A 14,277-nucleotide genomic window follows, 5' to 3' on the forward strand; every position below is an offset into this window, starting at 1 on the left:
GGAAATATTAAATATTTGTTCGAAACGGAAATTAATTCCGGAATCGGAAATATTAAATGTTGTTCGTATCGGAAATGAATTCCGGAATCGGGAATTTAATCGGAAGCGTATCGTACGAATTAGCATCGGACGAGGCCCGCTAGACGAAGGCCCAGCACGAAGCCAGGCCATCGCCCAGCGAGCCGCACGCAACGCACGCCTCGACCAGGCCCAGCGCAAGGCCAGGCCCAGTCAAGGGCGCGCGCGCGCACGCAGCACCGCACATGGGCTGTGCGCTTGTCGTGGGCCGCAAGGCCTGCGCGGGTGCACGGCTTGTGCGATGCGGATGCCGGAAATCCTAATTCTATTGGGATTCGTGCGAAGATTAAAATCCTAATCTTATAAGAATTGCTTTGTTATTTAGAGTCCTAATAAAGTTCTAATTAACAAATCCACATCCTAGTAGGATTACAATTCCTTTTCCATACCTCTATAAATAAGGGCCAAGGGGTCATTATTTATACATAAGTTTTCAAGTATTCAAAATTAGGATTTTTAAGCAGAAAAATCAGCCATAACTCTTGCCCATTTTAGCCGAAAATAATAGTACCTTAAGGGCGATTCTAGTTGGTCAATCTTAAGGCGGATCCGGACGTACTGTGGACTATCTACGGAGGGACGACACTTGGAGTCCTAAAGACTTGTTCTTGTTCGGTTCGGGCGCAGCTAGGGAAGGCACGCAACAAAGAGTATGCATCTAAATTATGCTATATGATTATGTGTAAATAATATGTATTCCTGGCTTAATGGTTTTTTCCGCATGATTTATGAATTGTCATATGTATCATAACCTAACATTCGGACCTCTGGCTTGTTAAATGACTGACCAGAAAGTTTCATCCTTTCCATGGGTGGTAGCTGGATATGTATTTTTGTAGCATATCAAACTTCAAGGGCAAAGCAGTCTACTCAATATGTAAACAGTGCTCATCCAAAAATGTGTCCAGAAACTATTTAATCGCACTCTGTATTTTTGCGAGTCTGAATCAGAAACTGTACAGAAACCTGAATGGCATGCTAAATCTCTTGTACTTTTGTAAGTTGAATTGTTTTATGAAGTAGCACATGTACAAGAAATGATTATTTGACCCTGATATTTTATTATTAAGTGGTAATTGTACAGTTTTACTTGTACCGTTGCTTTTTTTGCCTTGTTCCAAACATTTACAAAATGCTAGGAAACCCAGTTTTTTTCTGAACAAATCTGAAAAGCATAAGATTGATAGAGCAAAAATTTCAAACATACAAGAAAACACAACCAAAACACAGTACTTTCTGTTTCTAACCTAATTGATCTGCCCATCACTCATATTCCAGAACTCAACTTCTAGCTCAAGAACTTGGCATCATCTTCAAGGCAGTGGGCAAAGCTCAGTTGGTAAACAGGCTCAATAGCCTAGAAGGCCGTGATTGCAACAACATAACTGACATCTGGTTGCATACTTGCATCAGGCTCTCTCCTCATATTTGATTTTTCCATTGCCAACCTTTAGGCCTGGTATGTATTATAGTTCATAATTTTATTGCCTTTGTTTGATTTATTTTGTATTAGGATTTCGTTTTAAGTGTAATATGTTTTTGGAGACTATGAATTACTTTTTGATATATGTATCTTCGATCTAGAAAAATTTGTAGATGTTGCTGTGATTGTGATATTTTTCTGATAAAAAAAACCTCATTGAGAAAAGGTGAAAACTTGTACGGGGTCTACAATGGGTGAATTATAGACATATTGTAAATTAAATAGTGGTTTTATTGTGTAACTTAAATAAGACATTTATTATGTTACTTCTTTTGATTTCAAGATGATATTTTTCTTAAATTTGATTTCAAGACTATTATTACCTTATCCAAATTTACAAACATACAATGACATGCTGATCGCTCCTGCTTCAAAGGGGAGAGTGATCGTTTGTTAGCTTTGGATAGGTCTGTTTTGCAAGGAATAACGTACTGCAGTTATTTCTGCATAAAACTTGCTGTAATATTTCTGCTACCTCGTAATCAGATTATTAATATATACTCAGCCTGGGTGTTCTGCAATAATTAGTATGTCTAATTAATGATTAAACGTGCATGATCCTTGTTTCATATTCACAGTTTACCAATCAATTAATTTCTTTGTCAAGCGTTCTAGCCACTGTACTATAGTATTACTATATCGTTTAGCTCAAAGCTTTTTTATGATGCGAGGAATTTAGGCATCTTACAAGTTGTTACAACAACTGGCATACCCTCCAAAAAACCATACTTTCAATTCCCACCAGGCACCAGCATATATAATAGAACTGAATGCAATTTGATCAAATAGTTAACAAGCTAAGGAACAGGAAGATCTTCCCATTATCATCTAATAATGGCCTTGAAAATACTAATCTATAAAAGAAGATGGAATATATTCTTGGTAATTAAGTACTCGATCTCTTCAATGTTCTTAATTTCATAAGCCTGCATGTTGTGGCCTAAGCTTAATCAACAAACTTTAGCTGACATCAAGATATCAATTGTATATCCTCCAGAAAGTTTGGTTAATGTAATCTCTTCCCTGATATATCAATTGTGATTGGATTCTAGAGAATTTACAATTTTGACTTTATTTGATACTGAATGCAAGTATGAATTTCACATATCAGAAGGGGGTCATTATCAAGCCCAAGTCATAAAGAAAAACTAAAGCAATTTTCTACCTTATCCTTATCACAGTAAATGTCTTATTTTTTAAGTTAAAATAGGGTGCCTTCAGTGTTGCTTTGACATTTTGTGTTATTATTACTATTATTATTATTATTATTATTATTATTATTATTATATATATATTTATATATATATATATATATATATATTATATATATATATATATATATATTTATATATATATATATTATATAAAAAAATGTTGTAAGATGTTGTGATTAGTTACAAATTTTATTTGCATTTAACTAGTTTTCTTATTTGCATAATTTAATGCAGTATTTGTTTTGTTGTCATGTCTTTTAATTAGAGTAATGGATAAAGGAAATAAAAAGTGGTGGACATTTGCTAGATGGAGTGATGAATATGAACTAGGAGTTGATGAGTATATTGAAAACACTTTTGCATCCAAGTCACAAGGAAATCAAATTTGTTGCCCATGTGAAATTTGTCATTATCGTTTTTGGCATCACACTAATGTTATTAAAGAACATTTAATTTGCAACGGTTTTGTGCCTAGATCAGACATAGTAGGGACGGACAACGAAAGAGAAAATGTGACAGTTGATCCTGATGTATCTCCTAATATTAACGATTGCATAGAGGGGTTGTTGAATGGTTCTTTAAGAGAAGGGCCAAATGAAGATGCAAAGAAGTTTTTGAAACTAATTGAAGAAGGTCAACAAGAGTTGTATCCGGGTTGTAAAAAAATTTCTAAACTTGCCTTTACAATCCGGCTATTTATTCTCAAGTGTGATTATAAGCTGTGCAACGATGGATTTGATGCTTTTTTAGAACTTTTTAAGGAAGCGTTGCCTGCTGATGCAAAGTTGCCTTCTTCTTTTAAAGAGGCGAAAAATGGGTTAAAAGTTTTAGGGATGAATTATACTAAGATAGATGCATGCCCCAATGATTGCATGTTGTATTCGGAGGAAAATGCAAATGCAACAAGTTGCCATGTTTGTAATAGTCCGAGGTGGAAATCAAGTGATAAGGACAATGTAGATGAAAAGCCATATAAAATTCCAGCCAAAATCCTAAGGTACTTTCCAATCAAGAAGAGGTTGCAGAGGTTATTTATGTGCCAAGAAACCGCAAGGTACATGACATGGCATGCAAATGGACGTGAAAAAGATGGGCTTTTACAACATCCAGTGGATGGTGAAGCTTGGAAGGAATTTGATAAGTTGTACCCGAAGTTTGCTGAAGAACCTCGCAATGTGAGGCTAGCGTTAGCCACAGATGGATTCAATCCATTTCACACGATGAGCATTGTACATAGTACTTGGCCAGTCATCTTGATTAATTACAACTTGCCTCCATGGTTGCTCTCCAAGTCTGAGTTTTTAATGTTAGCATTACTTATTCCCGGCCCTTTACCCCCGGCAGTGATATTGACATCTATCTACAACCACAAATCAAAGATCTAAAAGATTTGTGGGAGTTTGGGTTGGAAACATATGATGCTTCGACAAATAAAAGGTTCGACATGCATGCAGCTTTGATGTCTACTGTTTCAGATTTTCCGGCTTATGCAATGTTGTCTGGTTGGAGCACTAAAGGGAGAAAATCATGTCCTTGCTGCCATTATGACACACAATCACGATGGTTGGACTATAGCCGTAAATTTTGCTACCGGGAAACTCGTATATTTCTAGATCCAGCCCACCCTTGGCGCCATGATAAGAGAAATTTCAACGGTGAAATCGAGGAGAGAACTGCACCTCTTCAATTGAAAGGAACTGAAATTGAGGAGCTACTTCGAGACTTTCCTAATGAATTTGGAAAGAAGCAAAAAAAAAAGCCAGATGAAGAAGTTCCGTGGAGGAAGTTGCCAATACTTTTTATCTTGCCTTATTGGAAGCATTGCACTAACCGCCATAATCTTGATGTTATGCATATAGAAAAGAATATATTTGATAACATCATCGGAACATTGTTAGACATTCCTTTGAAGACCAAGGATCATGTGAGTGCTCGTCGAGATTTGGAAGTTCTTAAAATTATGCCGGAGCTTCAACCTATTGGAGAAGGCGATGATGAAGAAATTCCGAGATCGCGATTCTGGTTGACATTAGAAAAGAAGCGTTTGTTTTGCCGGATCATTAAGAATGCAAAGATACCACAGGGTTATGCTTCTAATATTTCTCGTTGCGTACAAGTTAATGAAGGGAAGATCACGGGCTATAAGAGCCACGATGCTCATTTTTGTATTTATTACTTGCTTCCAATTGCTTTGAAAATAACATTACCTAAAGATGTTGCAACTCCTTTAATAAGATTATGTCATTTTTTTAAAGGCATATGGAATAAAGCTATTAACCCTCGAGTTCTTGATAATCTCCATAATGAGATAGTTGAATCTCTTGGTCAACTGGAAACAATTTTCCCTCCTTCATTTTTTACTGTGATGGTCCATTTACCTGTTCATTTGGTGGAAGAAATTAGGTTGGGTGGTCCAGTTTGTAGCAGGTGCATGTACTCAATTGAGAGGTATCTCCATGAGTTAAAGGATGATGTTCGAAACAAAGCTTACCCCGAGGGTTCAATGGCAGAAGCATATTGGGCCAAAGAATGTCTTAGATTTTGTGATAGATACATAAATCAATCAAACACTCCTTCAAATATTGTGAAGCCTAGTATCTCACAACCATTCTTTCCTAATATTGGTCGACCTACTTGGGGAAAGGGAAGGACCACAAAGAAGAACCAAGATGGGTTTATGATTGATCATGCTACTTGGGTTCAAGCGCATCAATATGTCTTATTCAATTCAAGTTGTGAGGAAATTGAGGAATACATCAGGTAAAATAAATTCTAAAATAAACATATTTTCATTCTTTTTTTTATATTACATAACTATCATCATAGGCTACAGGCTACTAGTACTAAGATATTTTTTTCCCACAGTGATCACATGGCATCTATAAGTTCTCACCGGAAAAGAAAATGGGATAGTGCTCAAAATCATAGCAAGAAATTCATGGATTGGTTTAAGGAGAAAGTTACTTATAGGCTTGAACAGGGTGATGTAGTATCTGACCATGTTAAATGGTTATCAAAAGGGCCTTCGTTTGTCGCAAAAAGGTACACCGGGTACTCTGTTAATGGCTATCACTTCCACACCATGAAGCGCGATGCAAATTCTGTATCTCAAAACCATGGAGTTACTTTAACAGCTCTAACACCGAGTTTTTCTAGTAGCAAATATGAGAATCCTATTCTGTGAGATGTTGCGTATTACGGTTCTCTAGAAGATATCAGTGAGTTATCTTATCATGGTCATTTCAGTGTCGTCTTGTTTAGATGTGTGTGGTTTCACTCAGAAACGAATGATGACTTTACAATGGTTAACAAGAATAAGACAATTTGTGGTGGAGAACCATTTATTTTAGCATCTCAAGCACGTCAAGTTTTTTATGTAGAAGATCCAACCAAGAATGGTTGGTATTATGCTGTCCACAACCTCCCCACCGAACTTTCTGATGGTAGGATGTTGAATAGCATGTTGGGTTATTATATGATGCCCCTTGTTATATTATGTTGCTTTCTTTTTGCTTGTTATTATATGATGCCCCTTGATATGTTGAGTTTAATTTTTTATTTTTATCATGGCTCTTAATATATAATGTTTCTTTCTCATTTGTATAATGTTTTCCAAAAATTGCAGATGATGTGGATTAAAGCTAAATCTATCCTTCAAAATAATGTGTTACCGGATTATGAAAGACAAAGACTAGAGAAGTTGAAACGCAATGCAGAGTTTATGGCAGCTCAAGGAATAGGAAGTTTGGCAACCCAGATATATGATAAATCCAAGGCATTCGCAAATAATATTGTAGCAATGAACACATGGGATGACAACCAAGGGCTTTCAAATAAAGATGGCGATGATGAGTACATGCCAGAGAATGAGGGTAGTGAGGATGAATTCGGTTATGGGAATGTAAAAAGCAACACCAAGGTTAGTACCATTCCTTCTCTCTGATTCACATTCCGCTTGTCTGATGTGTATTTGTGTTCCTTATCTCATCCATCTAGTTGATAGTTCTTCACTTTCTGTTTCCTATCACAAACTTTCTGAACCCATAATATAACTACAGTCATCTATTGTGAAGTTTTTTTCAAGGGAACTGATAATTTAATTTCTGAAGATATCTGCATAAATATTTTTCTAAACAAATATGTCAGGCTCTTTGTTGCAAAGTTGTTTTATTATTAGCTTACTTCTTTCTTTCTCTGTTTTATCAGAGTCACCTAGATTGAAAATTCTGAAAAATTCGGTAAATAAAAATTCTGTAAATACAAATTCTGAAAAATGGAAAAATCGATCCATTGAAAAATTCGGTTTCCAATGGTTTGCAGAATCCATTGGAAAATCCTTTACAAAATCTTTTTATCAACCAATTTGCTTGGAGGCCTGATCTGATATGGATCTGTTAACTTGCTCGTTTCACTTTTTAATATGCGGTGTTTAGAAAGCAATAGGACTACCATACTGTTTGAAGTTCTTATGCCGACAGGGGTGATATGTTTTCACTAGTCATTTTGGTTCGCTAGCTGTTTTAGTCTGTTGTTTGAAGTTTTTTATACCAGCTAGTTTATTGTTATGAGTATAATTTGCTGTCAGCCTGTCTTAGTGGATAGTACTCTCAGTCAGAGTGAGTTAAAATTATATCATGATAGTGGAGTTGTTCAAGTTCTATCTTTTCGAATTGCAAAATTTGGAGTTGGGTCCTGCAAAGTGGATTGCTTGTTTATGAGACTACTCAAATGGATTATTAAGGACTGGAATTTTTTGATGAGTCAATAGAAAGCATGCTTGCCATAAAATGGGAGGACGTCAGGGGAATAATAAAGAAGAGAATGGGACATGCATGGGAGAACCACCTTCAAGGCTTCAACTGACTTGTGGTTTTGATTTGGATAACCAAAAATAGTTCACAAGTGGGACTGATGCATTTGACTGATGCAGATAAAGGTCTGGAAACAGAGCCAACTAGGAAAATAACCAGAAAATCTCTTTAATCCCATCTCCTTTCCACCAATAACTATCAGCCATTTTGGGTATAGTATCCTGTAAAAAACCCTGAAATTTATCCCCGTTTGGTCATTGTACATACAGAATTAGCAGTGCTACCTTTAGTGTTTCAGCTCAACAATTTACACTCTTTATTTCTCTACCTGATTTTTTATCATTGAACATACAGAAATGAGCAGTGCTACCTTTTTTGCAGGTTCGTGTGACTGCTGAAAATAATGGAGGGTCACCTTCTTTACAGCTGCCACGTTTTAGTGAGGTGGTTACCAAAACGCTTGCACGCAAGGTCCGTGGGTTCACTGATGTTTAAATTATCTTCTATTTTTTTGTTAAAATGTAAAAACTTATCAACAATCAGTCACACCAAACAGCCCCATAGCAGAGGTATACAGAACAAAAATGGCTGCATATAATCGAGGCACAAGTTGATGAATAGTTATTGGTATTTGCAGGTCTATAGAGAAAAGTCTGGTCCTATGGCTGCATTTATCAAGCACAAAACAGAACAACAACCTTCAGAAAATCATCATGTGAAGCAACTTCCAGAATTGCAACTCTCAGAAGAACAATGTACGGAAAGGCAACAACGTTCACTGCCATTTGAAAAGAACTTGCAAAACCCTGTTGATCAAAATGCAGTCAATCCAATGAGTAGGGTTCAACAAAGAAGTCAGCAACACAGAAACAACCAACCTGAAAAACAGTCTCTCCGGTTACAGAAGAAGCAACAACAAAAGGCATATTGTCGTCCAGGGTCACTGTCTGCATTCCGTGAGTTTCGGAAAAAACAATCAGGATGTGTGATTCCCGACTTTGAATTAGAAAATCCTTCCAACCATGAAGTGGCATATGAATGTGAGGTTACATCCACTACTACAAATGGACAAGGGCTTGAAATTGAACCACAACTTAAGGATGCTGAAAATGTAGTAATGGATGGTTGGACGGGAGCTTTACGTGAAAATGAAGTAATGGATGGTTGGACGGGAGCTTTACGTGAAAATGAATCTCAACAAAGAATTGAAATCCCCATTGAAGGTATGATTCAGTTTATATATATATATATATATATATATATATATATATATATATATATATATATATATATATATATATATATATATATATATATATAGTAGCGCTTGTAACTTTGTCATTTGTAGCTACAGCATTGTCCAATATCCTTGTAACTTTTTCATTGTTACTATTTCCTTTTGTCCTTGTATTAGCTCCTACAATCAAGAAGCGTCGTGGGCCGACAAAATTGGTGAAGGTACATGCCCGTACAATGGAAGATCGCCCTTACCTTATTCTGAATAAGTTTGGGCAGCCGGTAGGGCCTGATGATGAGATTGTTGAAGAATTCACTCGATTCTTGGGGACTGTGGCTAAAAATTCTGAGCTTGCCCCTCTTAATTTTGTTAATTGGCCAAGTCTTCCCACACATGATAAAATATGGGATTATGTTCAGGTTTTTCTATCACTATCTCTGAAATGACAAATGCATCTATTCTTGTTAAGTAGTAGGTCTGAAGTTTTATCTACTTAATTAACATATACTTTTTTTGTTTAGGAGAAATACTTGGTGCCTGAAGAAGGAAGAAAGTGGGTAATGGAGACGGTTAACTACGGTTGGCGTATCCATAAATGTAGAATAAAACAGAAATATTATTATCCATTTGATACTGATGAAGAAAGACTGAAAGATCCTCCGAAGACAATGCCACAGACTCATTTTGAAGATCTCTTGAACTATTGGAATTTAACCACAACGAAGGTATTGCAGATTATTACTGAATTATTTTCTGAATTATAATATACATTATTTCCTCTTTTCCATGTGAAAAGTCTCTGATCAGTGATAAAAACATGATTTCAATAATTTATTTTTAATTTCGTAGGAAGAAAGTGAGAAAAACAAAAGGAATCGTCAGTTGCTCGAGGACATCCACACAATGGGTCCAAAATCATATGCACTGTAACGTCATAAGCTGGTAATCTTTGTGTATCTCTTTTTTCCTTAAAATTATAAGTTTAATCAATAAAAATCCTAAGTCATGGCCTTCAACTGGTGTACAGCATAACGGATACATTAAGCCGTACCCCATTGGTCTAGTTCATATTTGTCATATGAATTTTATGATCTGAGAATTTCCTATATGAAAGTGAACAATTTTCTACTCTTTTAGGCACTGTATTTTACTTTTTAAGAGTGAAAACTTTTTTCCAACATATGTGTGGCTCTTATTTTCAAGTGAAGTTGTACAATGCTTATGCTTATATATTCACTTCACACTTGGCCCTCATGTTCCGCATGTATAACAATAGTAAATAGAGGATTAGAGGCTAGCTGTAGACCTATGTTGGTACAGTTTTTATACAGCATTCTAGAGTCTAGTTTTTCACTATTTTCGTCCCAATTTAGATGTCAGTATGTCACGTTAATAGTTTAAATTATACGGAGTACTGCATAATAAATTTTAGACTGAGAGAGTATTCTTTAATAAGTCAATTCCTAGTTCGATCTGTCAAAGTTCAAACTAACTATACCCTTTTAGTGAGCGTTATTGTTGGTTTATGGTTGTTTGTTGTCATGCCCAATGTCCAAATGGGGTTATTATTTCATTAGAACAAGTTCTAGTTAAATATAAGCAGAGTTGGTAAAGGTGAAAAATCTAACTGGTGACGACCAAAACATTTGGTCAGACCGTCACACTTTCAGTTTATAGTTCAACTATAACAAGTGTATACTGAAAGTGTGACAAATCAGAAGCTCCTTTGTAGCTTGCAGATAAAGTTCTTGGCATCAAACTCAAACAACCTGTGGTATTTTTTATCTAAACTTCTGAAAACTTCCCTCAAGTTGAAGGGAAAGTTAAAGGAAGGGAAGGATCGTCTCCTGGGCTTGAATCTGCAAGTCTTCAAGCAGTAGAATGCATCTCCTCACAAGAGGAAATTGCGGATGCTAATTTGAATTATATGTTGGCCATTATAATTATGTTCTTCACTTCTACGTTGCCATGGTTAGATTTGTTGAGTTATATAAGTACCTAATATCATATCAATTTTCTAATAGCAACAAGAGGACCCAAATAAGCAAGAACCCTCTCAAGCAAAGGTCTACAAAGCATCAAGGTCAAGAAATCCTAAGAAGACGTACAAAACAAACTTTGAGAAAACAAAAGATAATATTGTGAGTTTATCTTATTGTATCCTTATTTCCATGAATAGATAATATATGTTGTAATGTTTATAATGCTTCGTGGTCAGGAAAAAATGGAGGCATTAGTGTCTCAAGAAGCTGAAGAAGATTCAAACACTGTGGATCCCTACTACGAAGTGATAAAAAAACCTGAGCATGATGGACGTGTACGCCTTTTTGGGAAAGCTGTGACAAAGAACGATTTAAAGAAAAAAGGCAAAAGATCAGGCTATACAATTCCTGAAGAGTTCCTACAGAGCATCAAGGCAACATTGATTGAAGAATTTCAAGAAGCTAATCCTGGAATGAATATCGTGGTTCCTAGATCTTCTGTTGCTTTTGTCCCAAGGGATTCATCTACTGATAGATCACAAGTTAACGAGGAGCGGACTAGGGAACAATCTTCTGTTGGGACACACCTTCAAATCAGGTAATGTATCTTCATCTTCATAAAGGATTCAGAACACAAATTACCATAGATTAGTGCATACTTAACTAGAACAAGAATCAAATTGATAGATCTTATGCAAAAAGATGCACAAACATAGAGGATTTATGAACAACAAATTACCTGTCTGAATATGGCCGGTATCTGAAAGACATAAACCGAAAAATCAAGGCCTTCCGCAACCAGAATGTCAGAATATTCACATCTGCTCTGTTTTTGGGCTGAAGACTCTGAACTTTGTACTCTGAATGTCCAGAATATTCACTTATGGTTTTGTTTGGGAACCTGAATGATACTCTGTATTCTATAACATGAATTTCAGGATAGTACAGCCCATTTGCATGAAGAATTAACTTCTGGATCACCAGTAATCTCCACAAGAACAAACCAAAAAGCCCGTTTTGGCCCGCACCAAAGCCCGTATGAGGTAACTTTTTCATGGTTACAGCTGGTTTGAGAACCTGAACGCTACTTCGTATTCTATAACATGAATGTCAAGACAGTAACAATCAATTTGGTCAAAGGTACATTAGCTTCTGGATCACCAATAATCTCCACAAGAACAAACTCCATTCTTGAAATAATGAAATCTACGAATATCTCTGACGATTATTTCCCTGCCTAAAAGCATATAATCCGTGCATTAAGTTCTGTCTATCACAAATTTACTGTGACAAATTTATGCTCTGTCACAAATTGAGTGTTTGAATCTTCTTCAACTTCTTGATAGCTGTCACAAATTTACTATCGTGTTGTTATGCTCTGTCTGTGTTGTCTGTGTTATCCGTGCATTAAGTTCATGATGGATATTGACTCTGACTGGATTTCCTTGTAATAAAATGTTATATAAGTGATATGAATGTCAAAAACTTTATTCAAGGACGTGGTAGCTTATCACACTTACCAAATTGAGTGTTCTGCTATGTGCATTAGTACAGTTAGCCATAGGTATGCAATTTTTAACCAATAGGTGAACTAAACACAAGAAATAACATTTAATCTCCCTGAACCAGCCATAAATGAAGTGATTTTGTTTGGTATAACAAATTAGTCACATATTCAGATTCTTTTACCAAAACACGTTTAATTAGAAAAATGTTTGCTCAAAAGGACAGACCAGAATTCTCTAACGAACACTACCAGCAACCCCTAAGGCGAGTTCCTACAAAGAGGACAGGGTGGTATTCATTCTAAGACATTCATCTATGCAATCAACATGGAAGTAGTGATTACATTCTGGTATAGACCTCAAAGCCTCTTTAGGCTGATACTCTGACAAGCATATAGGGCAGATGTTATCATTAGGCTTTGGGAGTCGCTTACTTTCTCCTCGTATGTTTTTGGGTATGATTCTATGGTGGGAAGATCGAGGCGTGATGATAGGGTAATTGGTTGTGGGAATATTGAAGGTGAGGATTCAGTGTATGAGTAAAGGCGATTCTGATTACGTGCAATGACCCTGCTGCTGATGTAGAGTGTCAGACCAACAATGCATACAAGTCCTAGTATTCCTGCTCCTAGTATTAAGCCGTATTTGGCGCTTTTTGGCAAGCCTGAAAACATGTAAATGAATGGTTAAGACTTAAGAGCAAAGTACTTGAGGTCTTAATTATTATCTCAGTTAATAACAAAAGTTTGTTATAAAATGAATTTATAGTTGCTGAAAAATTAGCAGCAAAGTGAAGTCCATAATTTTTCCAGTGCAAAGAAAATTCTGGAAATTTACTTGCATGCAACAACAATTGGTTTTCTTGTATTTTATTGTTTGAGACGTTTGAGTTTTATACCTTACATTCCTAAATATTTGGATCTACAGGTTGAAGAAAAAATGGATTAGATATGGAGGAAGCATAACTTTTTGGTGGTGCATGGATTTGGCACGTGTAAATATTGGCTCATATGGCTATTTTCTTTTTGTGATGATCGTTAACTTTACAAGGAGGAAGCGTAACTTTTTGGTGGGCATGGACTCACATGTGTAATTAATGGCTTTTTTGGCTAATTTTTTTTGTGATTATCGTAAACCTTAACTTGAATTGTGATACGATAATATCTTTAGGGCCTACTTATATATGTAAGTACTAGCAAAGTACTTCATTTTGTATATTTTCAACTGATTGATTAATTATGTACTTATGGCTTCGTTGGGAATGTAATTCTCGTCATCCTTGATCTACAAGATTTAAATTATATTAATTTATTCTATTTGTGAAATGCAACAGGAAATAATAGCAGCTTAGACCCGTTGCATTTGGGGAAAAAAAGTGGTTACTAACTCTAATGTAACGGTTAAAACTAATGGTGGTAAATGTCAATGGCCGTTGCATTAGATGTAAATAACTGTTATAGTAAATCTAAGGCAACGGTTTTGGTAAATTGCACAAAGCGTTGCAATAGGTAGAAAAGCTGTTGCAAAAAATACTATTGCAACGGTTAATAAGGATTGTTAAGTTACCGTTGCAATATCTTGGTGGAACCGTTGCATTACACCTAAAGCAACGGCAGCAACTGCAACGGTTGTTAAACCGTTGCAATATCTCTATGGCAACGGTTATCCTTTCTTTTGCAACGGTTATTGGCCGTTGCATATGCTCGTTTATGTAGTAGTGATATATTATACTTAAGGAATGCATTTCTGTTCTTGAGGGGGTCATGGCTTTTGGAAGGTATTCCCGAATTGACGAGAATTCTTCAAGTGTTAGTAATGCCTATTAGCTCAATTGGTAGAGCTTTGTGAAATTGCACAATGATGTAGGTTCGAATCCTACATAGGCAACTATATATTTGTATTTTTTTATGATATTATTTCTCCTACTTCATTATTCTTTACTTTTAAATCAATTCTATTTAAAAAAT

At 35.8% G+C, this 14,277-nt stretch overlaps 1 protein-coding gene across 1 annotated transcript; it reads left to right on the forward strand.

Moving 5' to 3' along the window:
• Window positions 1-4,219: 4,219 nt before the first annotated feature.
• LOC130463987 (uncharacterized) lies at window positions 4,220-5,959 on the forward strand. The gene is made up of 2 exons (XM_056833308.1): window positions 4,220-5,535; window positions 5,602-5,959. Exons 1-2 carry the CDS (start codon window positions 4,220-4,222, stop codon window positions 5,957-5,959), a joined length of 1,674 nt encoding a protein of 557 aa, XP_056689286.1.
• Window positions 5,960-14,277: the final 8,318 nt, after the last annotated feature.

This window comes from Spinacia oleracea, chromosome 1 (genome assembly GCF_020520425.1).
Source record: "Spinacia oleracea cultivar Varoflay chromosome 1, BTI_SOV_V1, whole genome shotgun sequence".
NCBI lineage: Eukaryota > Viridiplantae > Streptophyta > Magnoliopsida > Caryophyllales > Amaranthaceae > Spinacia > Spinacia oleracea.